Raw genomic sequence first — 20,279 nt, 5'->3', positions numbered from 1 at the left:
AAGAAAGGAGAGAGGGGTGTGGCAGCTCCCATCCACAGCCGGCCCTCCCCCCAAGCCCGCGCTGGCCGCCCACCTCGGTGCTTGGGTCTGTACACCGGCTTGTCAGTCTGAATGAATACGGAGGCTCCCCGGCTGTCCACGGTCACCGAAGTTTGGTTGTGGAAGAGGGAGCCCTCCTCCACCCGCCAGTCACGGCCCCACACCTTCAGGAGGGCCTGGCCCCGGAGGCCCGTGGGCACCTGCAGGCAGAGCATGGAGCTTTGGGCAGGGAGTGTCACCCTGGAAGGGATCCAGGTATTGAGAAAGCAGCGCGGAGGTCTAAGTCAGGGCAGCACACCCGGAGGTGACTGTTCCCCCCAGGGAACACTTGGCAGTTTCTGGAGACATTTTTAGGTGTCATAGTTGCAGAGAGCGGGTGCTACTGGCTTCTGGTGGGTGAAGGTCAGGGATGCTGTTCAAGACACTGAGACGCAGAGGACGTCCCCGCAGCAAGGAATGATCCGGCCCCAAATGTCAGCGCTACCAAGACTGAGAAATGCTGGTCCACCTTGACATGACAGGCCTTCTCTCCTTGCACTGCAAGCTTGCAGAAACATTCTTAGCCCTGTAGAATTAGCCTTGGAGTTACCGTAAGGGCTATGTAGAACATCCTACCCAAATACGGTCCTCGCTGGTGAGTTGGGAAGAGGTGGCGATGGAGACCCCAGCCCCTTCGTATACACGTATGCTGACTCTTTGCGACCCCACGGACTGTGACCCGCCAGGCCCCTGGAAATGGGTTGCCATTTCCTTCTCCAGGGGATCTTCCCGACCTAGGGACCGGACCCATGTCACCCGCATTGGTAGGCAGCTTCTTTACCACTGAGCCACCTGGGAAGCTTCGTATGTATAAATACGTGGTACATCACATAGGTTTTATATGTCATATATATAAATAATGTATGTGTCTCTGCTTTGTCTCACCACACACACATTATCCAATCCCATTTATATGAAATGTCCAGGGCAGGCTAATCCAGAGACAGAAAGCAGGTCAGTGGGCACCAGGGGCTGGAGGGAGCTGGGAAGTGGTGATAGCTAATGGGGATGGGGTTTCCTTTTAGGGTGACAAAATAGTTCCCTACCCTGGGACTAGATGGGGGTGGGGATCGCGCAACACTGTGATGTGCTAAACACCACTGAACTGTCCACTTTAAGGCGGTTAAAGTAGGGGGATTCCCTGATGGTCCAGTGGTTAGAACTTGGTGCTATCACTGCCAAGGGCCCGGGTTCAATCTCTGGTCCAGAAACTAAGATCCCACAGGTCTCACAGCATGGCCAAAAAAACAAAAAAAAATTTTTAATAATAAATTAAACAGTTAAAGTGGTTAAAAAAATTCTTTTTTGCCACCTTAGACAGATAAAACAATAATAACAAAGCTCCACTGCAGTCTTAAGGATTTGCCCAGGAGTTCACATTTTTCTTGGGCAAAATTTCCAACGTTCTAGGGATGGAAGCCTCCCTATATAATGCCTTTTTTTTTTTTAAGTAATGAGCGGAACAGCCATGCATGTGAGTCGTAACCTATAGAAGCCCCTTTTGTGGTTAAAGCGAACGAAAGTCACGGCTCCCCGGGTGTGGCCAAGCACCGTGTATGCGATGCCAGGTGGGCAGCCAGCGGCCAGCAGTCCACACTGTGAGCCACACGAACCACTAGTCCCTAAGACCATCCAAACGTGGGGTGTTCCTCTTGTGGTTGTCAGCAGCCCCGTGTGGTCCCTCAAAGGGTGAAAAGAAAAGACCCTTGTCACCATCACTGGGAACCCCTCTAAGTGGACTGCTGAATTATCGGATCATCCTCACGCCAGTGTGCCCACCTGGTGGATGAGGGCGAGGTGTGGCAGGGCCTTCTGCATTCCTCCAGCGCCTTTCTCAGGCTGCCCCTCTTGTCTGCTGTGAACATCATCTGAGACACCCTCCCTGCCTGCCCACCTGCCACCCTCAGGAGGGCGCACCTCAGGACAGTTGGGTCCCTCCTAACTGCAGTTGATCTTCAGGATCAACCTGAGGATAATCCTTTTGCTCTGACCCCAAAACCCTTACCTGCTTCTGTTTCTGGAAACCTCTCAGCATTGGCCAAAGACCTTCATGCAACGAGGGAAAATTCTCAGGCCACCCAGGGGAGTGGGCATGGACAGGTAGGAGGGAGCTGGTGGGGGATTTCGGGGGCTGTGTGCCAACAGGTGGTTTGGAGGTGCAGGGACCAAGAAGCTGCCCCTGAGAACAGAAAGGATCAAATGTGACCCTTGGGGACATGCAGTGAACCTGCCCCAGGTCTCGAAAGCCACAGAGCCACCATTTTCAATTAAAATCTCAACTTTAAGAGGCAGGCTTCCCTGGTGGCTCAGACAATAAAGACTCTGCCTGCAATGCAGGAGACCCAAGTTCAATCTCTGGGTCGGGAAGACCCCCTGGAGAAGGGAATGGCAACCTACTCCAGTATTCTTGCCTGGAGAATTCCATGGACAGAGGAGGCCGGTGGGCTACAGTCCATGGGGTTGCAGAGTCAGACATGACTGAGCGACTAACACTTTCACTACCTGCCAACCACCAGAGGTCTTTCTAGAATGTTCTAAACTGAGTTGATCCCCTTCCCCACCCCTGACCTCCATCATTCACCCTCACTCCTTCAGCATCAGTGACAGCCAAGGACTTGGGGCTGAGATCCAAGGAAGGGAGACGGCCAGGCAAAGCTGGTGCTATGCCTCCAGCTGAGGGTGAAGGCGGGGGGCCTGGGGTCCGGCTAAAGCACGAGGCTCCCTGAGACTGCCTACCCGCAGCCTGAGGAGGGCTGTGTGGAGGAGCCAGTTCTACCGCAGGCCTGTCCACCACCCAGATTAACGCCCAGCACCCTGCCCCTCCAGGCCAGGGAGGCCGCTGGGGCTCTGGGTGTGGGTCCCAGACTCCCAGACTCCGTAGGCATGCAAAACTCATCCTGGGAGAGAAGCCACCAGACTCACCGGACCCTCTGAGTTTCCAGCACATCACAGTGCCGATGGGTGACCACGACTATAAAGACACGGTACACAACAGACCCCATGGATGGTGGTGACAGGCACCAGGTTCCTCTCTGAAATGGAAACCGCCCGACGCAGAGGAATTCGGGTCATGGCCGACTCCACAGACTGGGGATCTAACTCCCACTATTTATTGGGGCTCTTAGCTGGCTCCACTCCGGGCCACTGGCTGCCTTACTTTGCCTCCTTCCTGCCCCAGGACCTTTGCACTGGCTATTCGCTCCACCTAGAATGCCCTCCTCCGCATGTCGCTTCCCGCCAGTTTCAGCTCAGAGGGGCCCTCCTGCCATACAAAATGTGATTCTAGATTCTGCCCCGACTCCTCAGCATCCTCTTTCCCTGACATATTTTAAAATAAAACAGGACACTTGCTAGTCTCTGAAGTGATCACATTTATGTAATTGGGGGCTTCCTGTCTGACCCACCCCTTTACCCACCACCAGTGAGGCTGGAGGCTGAGAGCAAGGAATGTGTCCAACTTCATGCTTGGGATTTAATGGGTCTTGGTTACACAGATGCATGGGTTAAGTCTGAAAAACTGGAATACAACATCACGAGGTTTTAGGCATGTTTGCCTGAAAGCCCCATTAAAGACCTCTTATTGCCATCCTCACTGCACAGGTGAGAAGACGAGGCACAGACTGGGCAGGTTACCCAGTGGTAACCCTGGGTCCCACAGCACTGGTTTCTAAAATGTGTCCCTGGAAGCACTCAGGTCCCCAAGGCAGGCAGGGCAGGGGGGTGGGTGGGGCAATGGGTGGAAGGGGCAGGTCCGACACCCACAGGAGCAGCTTCTCTCATGTCTGCTGCCCAGACGGTGTTTCCACAGAGCAGACTTTCTCAACCTCAGAACTACTGATGTTTAGGACTGAGTCATCCTCTGCAGGGGTGGGGATGGGAGCGTCTGTCTCTCTAAGGTGTTGAGCAGCATCTCTGGCCTCCACCCAGGACCTAGTCTGTGAAGAGTGCCTTCTTAAGTGCCGTTGGGCAGTCAGGGACAGCACATAATCTTAACCCTGTCAGGAGAGCCTTGCTTTCTTTCTTTTTTTCTAATGAGTAGTATGCTTTACTAAGGGGCCTCCCAGGTGGCGCTAGTGGCAAAGAACCTGCCTGCAAATGCAGCAACTGTGACAGGCTCGGGTTCAATCCCTGGGTTGGGAAGATCCCCTGGAGGAGGGCATGGCAGCCCACTCCAGTATTCTTGCCTGGAGACCCCATGGGCGGAGGAGCCTGGTGGGCTATGGTCCATAGCATCACAAAGAGTTGGACACGACTGAAGCAACTTAGCAAGCACACATGCTTCATTAAAGGTACTTCTCTAAATAAAATATACAAGGCTTCCTTTTTTTTCCTAAGTAGTTCATCTATCAGTGGATATGACAGCCCCACTTGCTGATTCAAAAGAAGCAGATCTGCTCACAGGAAGCCAGGAAGGGTGGCTCTAGCCTATTTATCCTGAGCTTTCCAAATGCTGACGTCTAGCTGGTTCATTCTCAGTAGAGGGGCCATCCTGTGCATTTTAGAATGTTGACCAGCATCCCTGGTCTCTACTCATTAGAAGCCAGTAGCAACCCCCATTCCTGCTCCCCAAGTTGTGAAAACCAAAATTGTCTTGGGACATTGCAAGTATCAGCCCCCTCCACCTGGAGGGAACTCTAGAGAAAGAATTCTATTCTAACATTAACAATAGGGCAGGAAGAAAACTGCCCCATGGCAACGAGATGCTAATGATGCATCCCATACCTTGGAAGAGGAATCGCCTAGGACTTCATTATAATAACTGGGGAAAGGCACAGGGGAGGGGACATTATAATTGAGAACAAGGGACTCCTTGGAGCATCTGGTAAGCGTTAAGGATGAGCTAACCCAGAAAATGCCGACAATTTCAAGGCTTATGATTGCCTTGAAATCCAAGGACTCGAGTTAAAAAGTCCATGTCAGAGAATGACCTACATGCAGTTTGATATGTCAAATAATTTTAAAATAATAATATTCAGTGTCAACAAGGCTGCAGGAAATCTGATCCCTAATGTATAGCCAGTGATGCCGCGCACACGCACTGCTGAGTCTTCTAAGACAAAACAGGACCCAGCAAGAGCGTTGAATCCTGATCTGATAGTTCTTCTTTCGGGGTGTTCAGCCTAAGGCAGGCATCCAGAAAGTTAATAAAGCTCCATGCACAAATATGCTCTCAACTTTTGGATTACATTATCAAAATCCTGAAAACAAGAAAAAAAATCTAAGCATGTACAACTGTGTGTGTGAGGGCGGGGGGTGTTAGTAAATTAGTATATAAAAGAGACGCAGTGGGATGCTATTTACAATAGGAGGCAAATTATAATTATAGGGATGTGGAAACATGGAAGTACGTTTATGCAACGTGTTGAGAGAAAATAGGGAAGACAACAGACCCTTTAATTGCGACTATGAAAGAAAATGTCTTTATGTGAACAAAGATTTATGGGAAACATAAAAATGCAAAAAGTAGGAGGCATGAGATTATGGGTGGGTTTTCTCCTTTTCTAATCTTTCTTTCCCTTTGTTATTTATTTTTAACATCACCCTTAATGATTTTTCTCACAACGCATGCAACTTCTCTTGTTCCATTCCAACTCAATTCTTTATTCCCAAGGGAGGGCTTCTGATTTTAAAAATTCACCGGCTTACCTTGAGTTTGATGGTTCCTTTATCTAAAATATGAAAATAAAATGAAAACAGTTACATCAGGAGCTGTGTTTTTCTGCCTCCTTGAGACGCAGCCTTACCAACAAGGGTTTTCTCAACCCAGAGGGACTTTCTGTGGACAAACACACACCCTGGGTCATGCTGGTCTGGCCTGGGCTGGGTTGGGACTGGCAGAAATGAGAGGTTTCCTCCAAGCTGGCGAGTACTGAAGACCAGAGGAGATGGACAAAGCCGAGCTATTCAGGGGAAGGTTGGCCAGCCTGCATACTTAATTCACTGCACCCCGGCCCTTGCCCAGGGTAAGCTGTGAAGGGAGCAAAGAGAAAACTCCATCGGAGAGGACCAAGGAGAGGGTGGAGAGAGAGGAGTCTGAGGTCCCCAGTGGACCTTACTCCAATGGATCTAACTAGACTCCCATCAACCTCTCTCTTCTACCCAAATGACTCATTTGTTGTCTGACACTTGTCTGGGCTCTCTGGCCTCTAGGACTAGCCGGAATCTACTGGTTTTGCCTTCCAGTGTCCATTCTCTGCTTTCTTGGAGGAGTCAACTGCCCAGCTCCTAGTGGGGCACTGCTCATCTCTCCTGAGGCTCTATGCAAATCTACACAAGATTTCCTCTTAGTTATAGCAATTTGTTTAGGGTTGAGCATATGGCCTAAAATGGGCCAATCAGCATGGTCCACCTGGTCACAGGGATTGGGTCTGAGTTGAGCACATGACCCAAAATGGGCCAATCAGCATAGACCTTCCCTCTGGTCACAGGGATTGGTTCAGGATTGAGCACATGACCCAACCTGGGCCAATTAGAGGGAACCCCTGAAGTTTCCCAGAGATTCTGGAACTGCTAGTCCCCCGGAGCTTTGGGGAGTAACAGGTACATCCAGAAGTAGAGCCAGGAGGCTGGCCCACTGATGCCAAAGGACTTTTCCAGTTACGAAGAGCCCATAAACTCTCTGTGCTGACAAAGTGTTAGTCACTCAGTTGTGTCTGACTCTTTGCAATCCCATAGACTGTAGCCCACCAGGCTCCTTGGTGGCGACCACAGTAAGGAATCTGTCTGCAATGCAGGAGACCCAGGTTGGATCCCTGGGTCAGGAAGATCCCCTGCAAAAGGGAATGGCAACCCACTCCAGTATTCTTGCCTGGAGACTTCCATAGACAGAAGAGCCCGGTGGGCTACAGTCCATGGGGTTGCAAAAAGCCAGATACCACTGAGCGACTGAAGCCAACCAGATTTGGGTTTCAGGATTGGCCCCTGGAGTCAGGACAGCCTGCACTCCTTCCCCGCTCCCCTGGGAAACAGGGGCTGTGTTATTGGCCTTGGAGACCTAACATCCTCTCTCGGTATCTCCTGTGGCTGCACCTCATTCTGTATGATGAATGAGTTACCTGCTCAGCTAGACTTTAGGCCCTGTGGCTGGAACCTGCTCTCCACACCTCTGTCCAGGAGGCCAGCACCACTGTTATCTGCAGTTTATGGAGGAAAGTAGAGCAGCAACTGACTAAGGGGCCTAAACTCAACTCAGTGGCAGGCTGGCTGTGAGCCAGGTCTGAATCCAACATCTCAGGGGTGCTAGAAGCTCACAAAAAGGTCTGAAAAGGTCACAGGTTCCCTCTGGGACCCCTCTCCACCTCCAGCCAAAGCTGACTTGAAAGGGTGCCCAACTCTACCCAGATGGGCACCCACTGAACCTGAGCTGCTGAGGAACAAGCACCTTGATTTTCCAGACTGGACAGGGGACTGCCCCTCCTGGGCCTTACTCTCTCCATCTGTAAAGTGGGGAGAAGACAACCTGCCCTCCTTCCCCTGACGGTGTTCCGGGGCAGAGTGGGAAGAAGCCGACGCTGCCTGATCCCTTAAGGCCACTCTGCAGAGGGAGAAGAAGGCCCCATCAGGCACCCCAGGGACCTACCCTGGATGGCTCCCTGGCTCTGCGCCACTGCCTTGCCCAGGGCTACCAGCTGAGCCTGGACCATGACTTCCCTGGGGGAGTTAAAGATGGTCACACTGATGGCTTCCTCCACTCCGGAGCGGAAGACGGAGGGTGCGGCGATCAAATAGCCCCTGCAGAAGAGGAGAACGTCAGTGAAGGCCGAAGGGTTCTGACTCATTCCTAGTCTCAGGGTCACCTGGCTGAATTAGGGTGCAACCTGGGTGGACTCCCACCTAAGCCTGACCACACCCTGATGGCACTGTCACCTTATGGGTCTATGTCCCCTACCAACCTGTGAACTCCTTAAGGCTTGTTCACCTCTGACGTCCCCCCTAGTACGTAAGAATCCAGTTTCTCCGGATCTACCTAGCACCATACTCCCTCTTTGATCTCGACATCTCAGCCTCTGGACTTTTTTTCTCAGCTTCTTCTGCCACAGGACCTTTGTGCATGCCGCACCCACAAGCTAAAATATTCTCCCCCGGAGGCTCAGTAACTGGCAGGATCCCACAGGGTCAAAACCACCCCACGAGAAGTGGTAACATCTCTCATTTACAGAGTCAGAAATTAAGCCCCAGAGAAGCCAAATCACGTGCTTAAGTCAGTGAGAGATTAGGATACAAAACCAGGCAGCTCTAGAACGTAGTGGAAAGAAGCAAGGAGCCACTTGCGACACAAAATTAGTGTTGAACTAGTATAAGAATAAGACCCTGAACACAAACTAAATGGCCTGGAACAGGAAAAGCACCATGAACAGTGAAATCAAAACAGTTCTCTCTTTCTGAAAAGTCCTCAGTTTGACCGAGGACTTTTCTGGAAGAAAGGTGTCCTTATCCTGTTTTCCAGATGGGAAAGCTAACGTTGCAAACGGAGAAGGAACACCCACCAGATCGCACAGCCAGGCGGGCTCTCTTAGGGCACCTGACCTGGAGGCCTAAGTCCTCCCCACCTCCTGCTATTTTGCAGCATTTGCTGGAAAATCACAAAGGCTCATCCAAAACCACATGACCCGCTCCTGATGCAATGGCAAACGCTGAGAGCCTGGCAGCACAATCCCAACGGTGCAGAACTATAGACAGCAGGGACTCACCCGGTGATCCAGTGATTAACAATCTGCCTTCCAATGCAGGGAACGTGGATCCGATCCCCGGCTGGGGAACTGAGACCCCACATGTCCTAGGGCAACTAATTAGAGACACCTGCCATTTGCCACAACTAGAAAACCCTGCGTGTTGCAATGAAGCTCCTGCCTGCTGCAAAGCAGCTATGCTCCAATATGAGTTAAAAAACAAAAATAAAAAACCCTACAGGTACCAGAAGGAAACAAGAAAAAGGGGAAAACAGTGGGCCAAACATTGAGATCAGGAGAGATTTTCTATTTCTCAAGATCTTTTTTCGGAAAAAACCTCAGGTCCACACACAGGAAGACGCATTTAGACTCTTACCACACACCACACGGGCTTCCCTGGTAGCTCAGACAGTAAGGAATCTGCCTGCAATGCAAGAGACCTGGGTTCCATCCCTGGGTGGGGAAGATCCCCTGGAGGGGGGCATGGCAACTTGCTCCAGTATTCTTGTCTGAAGACTTCCATGAACAGAGGAGCCTGGCGGGCTACAGGCCATAGAGTCGCAAAGAGTCAGACATGACTGAGCAAACTCTTTCACATACTACATGCTAAGAGGTCCGTGGAGACACGTACTATATACATGTACATACTATAGTACATGTACTGTAGGACTCTGGCACCGAAAAGTGTGTGCAAAGACCCTACTTTCGTGGGTGCACTGCCCAGCAGTGAATGGACCTAGTAATGACCCTGGGGTCCCATGATCTGTTTGACCTCAGCACCAAGAAGTACCTGCAATGGCTGGGCTCCTGTGCGCAGTGTTCGGCCTCAGCCGTGGACAGAGCATGCCCTGATCCTGTGGATAGAGCTGTGCCAGCTGGAGCATGCAGTGCCCCTGGGTTTCACGGATGTTTTGTCCAGATCCAGCACTGATGGCCATGTGTACTGACCCCACATCCCGTATGTCCTACCTGACTCCAGCACCGCACAGAGCATGCAGTGATACTGGGATGGACAGGGGCTGTCTCGAGCTTCATATGTGATGGGCAGCACCTGGTTCCAGCACTGACCAGCGGGTGCAGTGACCGTGGTCTGGCCTCAGCAGTGCACAAGGGCACGCGATGGTCCTGAGTTCTGATCCTGAGTACGGTACAGTTATGTACCGTCTGGAGCACACAGTCACCCCAGGGGCGTGGTGTGGGCTATCTAACTCCAGTGTGGACTGTCACCTGTGTGTCCTGTCCCACTGCCATCTGGGAACACGGCCACCTTCAGGACAGAATGTGTCCAGCTCCCAGACGACTCCCAGGCCCTCTCACACGGCACCTGCTGAGTGTGGAAGAGCACTTGAGCAATTTGCCTGTTCATTTTCCTTGGGACTTCTTTTTTTGGGGGGGAGGGGACTTCTTTTTTTTTTTAATGTTTATTATCTATTTATTTGGCTGTATTGGGTCTTAATTGTGGCACTCAGGATCTAGTTCCATGACCAAGGATCAAATCCAGGCCCCCTGCATTGGGAGCATGGACTCGTAGCCACTGGACCACCAGGGAAGTCCCTCCTTGCACACTTCTAAAGCCCTTATCCAGATCTGAGTTAGCATCTTCACCCAAAGGTGCAAAGAACCTGATGGAACTAGATTAACTTTCCCTGTGCCTCAGGAGTTGCAACTGATGAAGCGTTTGCCCGTTGATCCCTATCTCCCTGATATGCCCTGACAGCTGGGCTGATCCTGGCTTCTCATCCATTGCTCTTGGAAGGTCCCATCCTGAGAAAGGTGGTATTTGGCAAAGCGTAGACAGTACGGATCTTACAACAGTATGCAAACCCACGGAGCTTTCTGGCACCAGGCATTGCTGCTGCTGCTGCCGCCAAGTTGCTTTAGCCGTGTCCGACTCTGTGCGACCCCACAGACAGCAGCCCACCAGGCTCCCCCGTCCCTGGGATTCTCCAGGCAAGAACACTGGAGTGGGTTGCCATGTCCTTCTCCAATGCATGAAAGCGAAAAGTGAAAGGGAAGTCGCCCAGTCATGTCTGACTCTTAGTGACCCCATGGACTGCAGCCCACCAGGCTCCTCCGTCCATGGGGTTTTCCAGGCAAGAGTACTGGAGTGGGGTGCCATTGCCTTCTCCAGCACCAGGCATTCCTCACACAAAAATCACATGGATCAGAGAAGCAGATATCTGGGGCTATTCCTAAAATGGGATCCTTTGGGCTGATGGGTCACAGCTCTGGCTTATAGCCAGAACTAATCTGGAACCCCAGGTTGGTCACTGCATGTCTCCCATGAGGTTCCATTCCTCTCACAGTAGGTAAGATCCGCCCCCCTCCCCCCCACCCCCAGGGAAACTTTAGTCAGAGGCGAGCATTCCTGAGAATGGTTTAAAGCTCTGCAACTCGGGGACTCTGAGCTTGGTCCTTAGAAGGCGGGGTCTCTCATGGAGGGCAGGGTCATGCTTTGCAGTGGAGGGCTGTCCTGTGCATAGTAACATCCCTGCCTTCAACCCAGTAGATTCCAACAGCATATCTCCCTCTAGATGGTGGTGGTGGTGGTTTAGTCACTAAGTTGCATCCAACTCTTGCAACCCCATGGACTGAGGCCCACCAGGCTCCCCTGTCCATGTGACTTCGCAGGCAAGAATACTGGAGTGGGTAGCCATTTCCTTCTCCAGGGGATCTTCCTCACCCAGGGACTGAACCTGGGTCTCCCAGGTGGTGCTAGCGGTAAAGAACCTGCTTGCCTAATGCAGGAGACATAAGAGATGCGGGTTCCATGTCTGGGCTGGGAAGGTTCCCTGGAGGAGGGCATGGCCATTCACTCCAGCATTCTCGCCTGGAGAATCCCCATGGACGGAGGAGGCTGGTGGGCAGCAGTCCATGGGGTCTCCAAGAGTCGAATATGACTGAAGCGACTTAGCATGCAGGCACACTCCTGCGTTTCAGGCTGATTCTTGACCGACTCAGGCAGGTACTAGGGAAGCCCTCCCTCTTGATGTGACAACCCAAAATACCCCTGGACGTTGCTGAATGACCCCAGGGAGACAAAAATCGCCCCTCAGCTGGAAACGGCTATCCTAAAGGAGCAAGCTTTGCAAGCATCAGGTCAAAAGTTTGCTGGGTTCCAATTTCACGGGGCCCAAGGGAGGTAATCCCAAGGCTCGAATTGCAGTTTGGTGTCTTACTTTTCAAAGCCTTGAATCAGAGGAGGAGCACTGGAGGTGCCCCCGCCCACCTCGGCTCACTGTTGACCTGTTTTCTGGGAACTCCTATGCAAGGGCTGTTTGAACAAGGCTCATAAACGCAGGGCTGGACTAAAGGCTGAGCCTGGGCAGCTGGAGGCAGGCTCCCTGAGCCCACAACGCCCCGCAGGGCTCACCCAAACTTGGCAGGTCTGGGACTAGTCCCTGTGAAGCCAACTCATGGGCAATTCTCCTTAGCAGCTAGTGAATTCCCCTCCTCACTGTGTCGGCTCACCAGAAGCTCTGTAAGTAAACTTCAAGAAAAATGTGGAAGCAAAACAAACACTTCCTCCCCCAGCGCCACGCCCTCCCAAGGAAAACGAACAGCAGGTCTCTCCTTCCATTTCTCAGCCAAGATACGCACCTCTTACCTTCAAGCCACGGATAACTTGAAATTGCCACCCAAGAAGCCAGCCCTGGTCACATCAAGGGGGCGAGGTGAGATAGGGGTGGCCTCTCCGCCTTAGCTCTGGGGAGTCCCAGGACCTTCCCGGGGGCGCTTCTGAAGTCTCAGGCTGCCCCTTTTCCAGTCCTACTCGTGGGGCTAGCGGGGGTCAAGACTCAGGTCCCGCCCAGCTCGGAGGCTGTGTGGCCTTGGACAGGTCGCTGAACCTCTCTGAGCCAGACCCCGCGTCCCCCACCCCGAGAAGGCAGCCAGCCTTCTCTCGCCCCGGGGCTACTCACGGGGCCTGGGGCTGCTCAGCGCGCACGCCGTCCCGCGGCGACAGCAGCAGCAGCAAGAGCCGGAGCAGCGGCCCGAGCTGGGCGCCCCACATTTTCCGGCTCCGCGGGGGCGCCGCGCCGGGGGAGGGGGCCTGGCCGGGGCCAGGCCAGGGCCGGGGTCCGAGCGCGGCGGGGCCCGCTTCGCCGCCGGGGGCCCTTTGTTCGCAGCCCCCGCGCCGTGCGCCTGGCGCCATGCGCCCCCACTCAGCGCCCGGCCAGGCTGGGGCAGCCGGCGACCAGCCCCCTCCCCGGACCCGCCTCGTCCCCAGGCCCGCCCCTGCCCGGACCCGCCCCGCTCACCCCCTCCCGGTCTCCGGCCCCGCCCCCTCTCCGGACCCATCCGCCCACCCACCGACTCTCCCCCAGGCTCTCCTGGGACCCTCCCCGCCCTCTACCCGGAGGCACCCCAAGACCTAGCCCATTCTGTCCCCCTCATCGGACCTGACCTGTCCTCCTCGTCGCACCCCCCGACTCAGCTCCGTTCTCTCTCCGGACGCGCCCCCTCCCTGGATCTCTCCCTTTCTGCTGCCTCCCCGCATCCCCCCTCCCCCAGGGACCAGCCCCGCCGCACCCCACGCGGGGGCCGCCGTGTCTGCGCGCGCCCTGCACCCCACACCCTGCAGGGCCCCCCACCTGCCCCTGCCTTGACCGGGCAACCTGTTCAGTGTGCACACAGGAGGGGCTGAGCTCTGGGGAAACTGAGGCCGGCCAAGGGGGGAAACTTCCAGACCTGCAGCTGCCTCCAGACATCAGCCTGTTGGTCCTTTCCCCACCTCCTCCATCCACAGATGCCCTAAGCCAGGCCCCTCCCTCTCTGGGCTTCACTTTCCCCTCTGGCAAACAGCAGGGGTGAGCAGGGACCCCCTCCTTCTCTGAGAGCAGGGTGCCCCCTCCTGCCCCTCCCAGGGTGCCCTCACTGTTGCAGTTCCTCTGCCCGGGGCACTTCCCTTTCATACCATACCCAAGGGCGGCAAACTTTTCCAGGCGTCTCTCTAAGGGGGACTCCTGCAGCTGTCACGACCTTACTTCTAGTACTCTAGAACTGGCCACGTGCCCCTCCTGCCCCAAATCCTCCAGGCTCTCGGTTTATCGAGGCCAAGAAGTCCCAACCGGGGGTTGCTCTGGTGGCTCCCACCTCACCCAAGTTCCTGGATGCCCTGTGCCACCCTGTGCAGAACCCCACCGCTTGCAGACCCCCACTGCTCTTTCCCTTTGTCTCCGCTTTTGCCTGCCTGACTCCTGCGGCTTCCAGAAGCTTCCCTTGCACCCTCCCTGCCCCCCAGGCATAGTGGGTCCTCCAGGCAGTCTCTCCCACCAGTCCATTCCACAAGCCTTGGTCACCCAGTGAGCACCAAGAGGGCAGGCCGTGGGGGCTTCAGGAGAGGTAGGACCTGCTGCCGCGGATGGTGGAAGGGGCTGTGCAGGGGCCAGAATGGACCGGAGGGCAAAAGGGGCAGCAGCAATGCTGAGAGGCCAGGAGGAGTTGCCCGGCTCCTGTCCCAGCCACGCTGGCACCAAGCAGGGCCATCTAGTGAAATCCTTTTAATTCACATCTGCCCACCCCTCCACACCTCCCCTGGCGTGTGTGCTAAGTCACTTCAGTCCTGTCCGACTCTTTGCAACCCTATGGACTGTAGCCTGCAAGGCTCTTCTGTCCCTGGGATTTCCCAGGCAAGGATACTGGAGCAGGGTAGTCATGCCCTCCTCCGGGAGATCTTCCTGACCCAGAGATTGAACCAGAGTCTCCTGTGACTCCTGCATTGCAGGCGGATTCTCTAGCACTGCGCCAGCCATCCGGGGAAGCCCACCCCTTCCCCTTCTCCTCCATAAACCAGGCTCCACTCCCCAGTCTCGAGGCCAGCCTCCTGCCCCTCCATGTGCTCCCTCCTCCACTGGGCTCTGGTCACACACGCCTCTGGGGTTCCATGGACCCTAAACTCACTGCCACCACCACCCCACCCAGCCTAGGTGCCCGCTGCCCCTTCTTCCTGGGGTCTTTTTCCTCCTGGCATCCCATAGCCGCCTGTCCTCCTTCCACCTTCAGGGGGACCTCTACCGTCCCTCCTTCCCAGACTGCCTGTCCCATACGGCCTCAGATTTCAGGTACTGCCTATGCAGGTCCCCCAAAGCAGAGCTGAGTTCACTGCTCTCGCCGTATCTGGCCCCCACTTGGCAAGAGAGGCTATACCCCACCTGGCTGCTTTCCCTGGCAGCCAAACCAGCTGCCCCCCACCCAATCTTAGCTAGCAGACTTCTCTTTCTTGGTTTTCTCTCTCTTTTTTTGGCCACACCACCTGACTTTTAGGATGTTAGTTTCCCGATCAGGGAATATGCCCACAGCAGTGAAAGTGCAGAGTCCCAACCACTGGACAGCCAGGGAATGCCCTCACTTTATTATCCAGATAAGCTGATCATGCCCTCCTGAGGGAAGCAGGGGCACCCCGCCCTCTTGTTACTGCGAAGCCTGCCTCCCACAGCCTCTGGCGGTCCACTCAGTTCCCAAGCGCAACCCCCACGTGGTCCTGCATGACTGGCTGTGTCTTCCCTCCACCCCGCCCAGAGCTGTGAATATGCGTAACTAACAGACTGCTCTCCATCTCACCTGTTCAGTGTTGGGTGTTTCATGTTTGGCTGTCTTGTACTATTTAGCGTGAGGCATCCTCTGTCGGCAGAGACATCACTTTGCCGACAAAGGTCCATATAAGTCAAAGCTGTGGTTTTTCCAGTAGTCATATACAGTTGTGAGAGTTGGAACATAAAGAAGACTGAGCACCAAAGAATTGATGCTTTCGAACTGTGGTGTTGGAGAAGACTCTTGAGAGCCCCTTGGACAGCAAGGACATCAAACCAGTCAATCTTAAAGGAAATCAACCCTGAATATTCGTTGGAAGGGTGATGCCGAAGCTGAAGCTCCACTACATTGGCCACCTGGTGAGAAGAACCAAATTATTGGGAAAGACCCTGATGCTGGGAAAGATTGAAGGTGGGAGGAGAAGGGGAGGACAGAGGACGAGATGGCTGGATGGCATCACCGACTCAATGGACATGAGTTTGAGCAAGCTCTGGGAGATGGTGAAGAACAGGGAAGCCTGGTGTGCTGCAGTCCGTGAGCTGGACACGACTTAGCGACTGAACAGCAATCCTCCCTTCACTAACGGGGTGAATAGGAAGCGGGCAGCACACCGCTGTGCCCTCGACATCCAGCCCTCAGCATCGCTCTGTGGCGCCCAGTACCGAAGCCATGACCTTACTGTCCCAGTGAACCTGCTTTCCTGTCTGACTCCTCTGGGGCCTGAGCACCACTCGCTGCTGGATGCTGGGCCCCTGGGTGGGAGTGGGCATCAGTACACACATGTGACCGCCTCCCTGCCCCCGTGAGCGGCACTGGGGCACTGCGAAGAGTCCCACACTGACACATTTCCAGCACTTGAGTGAGCCACTGGGTAACAGACCCATGTGTGCTGCAGTCCATGGGTTTGCAAAGAGCTGGACACAACAGAGAGACTGAACAACAGCAACTGCTAGAAATTAATTTATACCAACTTTCTATTAAAAATCCATATTAAAAATAAAAGCGATGTGTGCAGAAGTTATCAGTTCTTCATTATTTCACTACATCATACTATTCTCTGTGCTCTCGGGAGTATCCTTGACCTTTGAATCTGTTGGTGAAAAGACTCTCTAATGATGACACGTCTCTTCTCACGTAGTGACTTCCTCCTGGCAGCTTGAAGCTGGCCATGGGGGGGGAGTACAGCCAATTCTGCCCTAAAGGCTTGTTTTGAAAACAAAAATTTGTTCCAACACAATGGATGCATAAGGGAAAGATCTGAACATAATTTGATGGAATGTGGTACTGCTAATGCAGGATTTGGTCTGCGAGGAACCTGGAGTGAATGCAGGAAACAGCACCACGCTGACCACAGCCACGTGGGAATCTACAAACCACACACACACACACACACACACACACACACACACACACGGACACACAAACCCTCCACATCGACACTGCCTGAGCTGTTAGGAGCTACCCTGCCCAGCCCCGTTTTCATTTCAGAAAACCTCTTCCTAGTACTGCACAGTGGCCCACAGTCTGCAGCCTCCCCACATCACAGCCACGTGCAAACCTCAGATCTTTCCCAAGGTCAAGCGCCATATGCGCTGTAGTTAAAGCATGTCATTTCGTAGCCATTTAATGAGTGTACAACGGTGATATCAGTACATGCCTATCTTTTTTCAATGCGTCGCTGAGAACGGTTTTTGCCGGTGGCGTCCTGCCTCCTTTTTCCCATGAGCCCTGTGGTTGGGGTGAAGAACGTGGTCATTTTCGAGCGTGTGTCAGGGCAGAACTGGCTGCGTTTACCCCACTGGAAGAGATCGTTAAATAAGTCCCAGTGCACCAGCAATGAGTGGCGTGGCGATCTGGGTCTGGGCGTGGGTGGGAGGAGAAGACAGACAGTCCAATTGTAAGAAGTAGCCAGCAGGTCCTGGGCCTACCAAGCACCCAGCAGTCAGGACATGGCATCTGAGGAGCTCACCGCTGGCAGAAGATAGGGGCTCAGCACCTAATGGCCAGTCCCTCCAAGCCAGAGGGGGAACAAGGCAGGAGCAGCTGTGGTGAGCGACATTTGCTGCCCAGGAGGACACAGCCAGGTCATCACCTGTGGTGTGGCCAGTGATGTTAATGAAGCTGAAACTGCATGTGACCCTTGACCCTGGCTGGAAGGACACGGATGCTTCAAGGTGACCTGGCCAAGAACTTTCACAGTTGTATTATTCAGGGGTGGTAAAAAGTGAGAAGCAGCCTTTGTGTCCATCCAGGGGATGAAGGACGGACCGATAAAGGAAGGAGGGGTCATGGGTGATTCCCACATATCAGGGAAGATCAGGGATGGGGTCAGGGGAGAAGGGAGAAGAGTTACCAGGGAGAGGGATGCAGGAAGGCTATTTCAGCAAGACCCAAGCATGTTCACCTCCCGCTGCCTGGGGAGCAGGAGCCTGGAGGGGAGGGAAGGGTGACTGGGGGGATATTCCCACACCTGTGTGATGTCATTCACCCTGTGTCTGCTATGCTCCCACCGTGTGAGGACTAGGGGTGCTGGCTCGACAGACAAGCAGAGGCCTCTCCATCTGGTTAGTGTGAGCTCCCTCCCAGGGTGGACTTTGAGGAAGGATCCCGAAAACGATATACAAATGGCAGACAAGTGCATGAAAAGATATTTTAAAACTGGGTTGTCATGATGTAAATTTATGTCATCTGTAAATTTATGAAGAATCATCGATCTGTATGCTGAACACAGGTAAATTTGATGGCATGTCAACGATATCTCAATAGAGCGATGATGGCATATGGAAATACATGCAAATACACTTGTTTGCGTACATATTTCCGAAAAGCAAACAATGTGCTTTGGGAATACCCACACTGGCAGGTCTTGGCTTTTTCTCCCTCCCTCTCTGACTCTGTATTTCCAGCATCTCACAGACGCCCCAAACAGCTCAATTCCACTTTGCAGTTGAATTAGTAAAGATCAGTAACGAGAAGGTGGATTTCACACACCCGACCTTAAGATGGTCAGTCCAGGGCTCAGCAGAGGTCAAGGCAAACACTAAGGACAAGATCTCTGCCATGCAGATTCCCCAAAGCCAGCTCCCCCGATGCTGCTTATGTGCATGCTGTGTCCTGCTCTTTTGCACTGTGAAAATGTCCAAGCAATTTCACAGCAGTGTAGAGAGCAGATGCACGTTGGCAGAGGGCTTTCCAGTTGTTATTTGCAGTTCCAGTCCACGGCAGAAGTGAATGCTCTTTGCAGATGCAACAACCACTTCTGGGGTCTTTATTAGTGTCCTGTAGCTGCTGTAATATAAGACCACAGACCGGGTGGCTTAAACAGCAAGAACTTATTCCCTCACCGTTCTGGCAGTCTGAAATCTGAAAATAAAAGTGTTGGCACAGTTGGTTCCTTCTGAAGACTGGAGAATACATTCCTTACCTCTCTCCCAGACTTTAGTGGCTGCTGGCAATCTTTGGTGCACCTTGGCTTGTTGATATATTGCTCCAGTTGTTCCATACCAGGGTCCTTGGACTCTTTGGTGTGTGTGTTCAGTCGCTTCAGTCGTGTTCAGCTCTTTGTGACCCTATGGACTGGAGCCCACCAGGCTCCTCTGTCAGTGGGATTCTCCAGGCAAGAATACTGGAATGGGTTGCCATACCCTCCTCCAGGGGACCTTCCATCCTAGGGATCAAACCCGCATCTCTCACATCTACGCTGGCAGATCGGTTCCTTCCCAGTGCCATCTGCGAATCCCTTTGGACTGTTACATCAATAGATATTGGTAAGAGGCCAGAAATTCAGGCAAGATTGCAGTACAAGGAAGTGAGAACAGGAAACAGGTGCTGAAATTCCCTTGATTGTCCAGCGGTTAAGAATCCACCTTGCAATGCAGGGCATGCAGGTTAAATCCCTGGTTGGGGAGCTAGGATCCCACGTGCATCAGGGCAACTAAGGCCATGTGCCTCAGCTAGAGAGTCCATGTACCGCAAAGAAAGATCCTGACTGCAGCAACTAAGACCCGATGAAGACAAATAAATAAATATTTTTTTTTTTAAATTTTAAGAAGAAAGAAACGGATGCCTTTGCTCACTCTCAGAGATGGGAGTTGAGATAGTTCCTCAGGTGGGGGTGGGGGCAGGTCAGTAGGTTGGGCAGGAGGTGTCGCTCAGGTGGCTGCCCACCCCCTTCTTGGTGCTGGGTGCAGGGATCATGCGCAGTTCTCTGCTTTTGCCCCGCGCACCTCAGAAGAGGCAACTGGTTTGTAGCCTTTTTGTATCTTATTGTGCATGTGCTGTGCTGTGCTAAGTTGCTTTAGTGTCCGACTCTTTGCGACCCCACGGGCTGTAGCCTGCCAGGCTCCTGTGGCCATGGAATTTTCCAGGCAAGAATACTAGAGTGGATTGCCATTTTCTCCTCCAGGGGATCTTCCCAACCCAGCGACTGAACCTGAGACTCTTGCCTCTTGCACTGGCAGGCAGATTCTGTCTTTACCACTGCACCACCTGGGGAAGCCGAAAGGAAGTTCCCGATTTCCCTCCTCTCATGAGAGCACCAGTCCTATTGGATCGAGGGCCCACCCTAATCCAGGATGACCTCATCTTAACTAATTACATTTGCAAAGACCCAAATGCATTTGGATTTATGACTCAAATAAGATCGTATTCTGAGATTCTGGGTGGACATGAATTATAGGCGGATCCTATTCATCCTAATACAGGGGCCTGTCAGCAAATAATCTAAAGTGATTTCTTAGGCACTGCCTAGGAAGGGAATAATAGCTATATAAGTTGAAATCTGTGCCTAAGTTCAGTTCGTCACTTCCTTGGCCTAAGTTAGGTTTGGCCCCACTGGGTCATTCTGATAGCCTCAGAGTCCAGATCGCAGCAAGTGAAGGGCTGGGTCTGGGTGGGGGCTTGGAGTCAGACCTAGGGGTCCCAACCCAGCTCCACATCTGGGGCAGTGCTGATCAATCTGGACTTGGTTTTCCTTGTCCATCACACAGGGATAGTCATAAC

At 53.3% G+C, this 20,279-nt stretch overlaps 1 protein-coding gene across 1 annotated transcript in view; it reads right to left on the bottom strand.

Moving 5' to 3' along the window:
• Window positions 1-12,900, bottom strand: part of CPAMD8 (C3 and PZP like alpha-2-macroglobulin domain containing 8) — a 98,770-nt gene extending 85,870 nt beyond the window's left edge. Inside the window, exons 1-4 of the mRNA XM_052643814.1 lie at window positions 12,668-12,900; window positions 7,658-7,809; window positions 5,725-5,747; window positions 74-239 (exon numbers count right to left, since the gene is read on the bottom strand). Coding sequence (XP_052499774.1) covers window positions 74-239; window positions 5,725-5,747; window positions 7,658-7,809; window positions 12,668-12,900 — 574 coding nt within the window. The remainder of the gene's footprint in view (window positions 1-73; window positions 240-5,724; window positions 5,748-7,657; window positions 7,810-12,667) is intronic.
• Between the last annotated feature and the right edge of the window lie 7,379 nt (window positions 12,901-20,279).

The sequence above is a fragment of the Budorcas taxicolor genome, chromosome 7, assembly GCF_023091745.1.
Source record: "Budorcas taxicolor isolate Tak-1 chromosome 7, Takin1.1, whole genome shotgun sequence".
Classification (NCBI taxonomy): domain Eukaryota; kingdom Metazoa; phylum Chordata; class Mammalia; order Artiodactyla; family Bovidae; genus Budorcas; species Budorcas taxicolor.
Note: the sequence above shows the minus strand (reverse complement) of the source record. Positions and strands in the feature narration are given on the sequence as shown.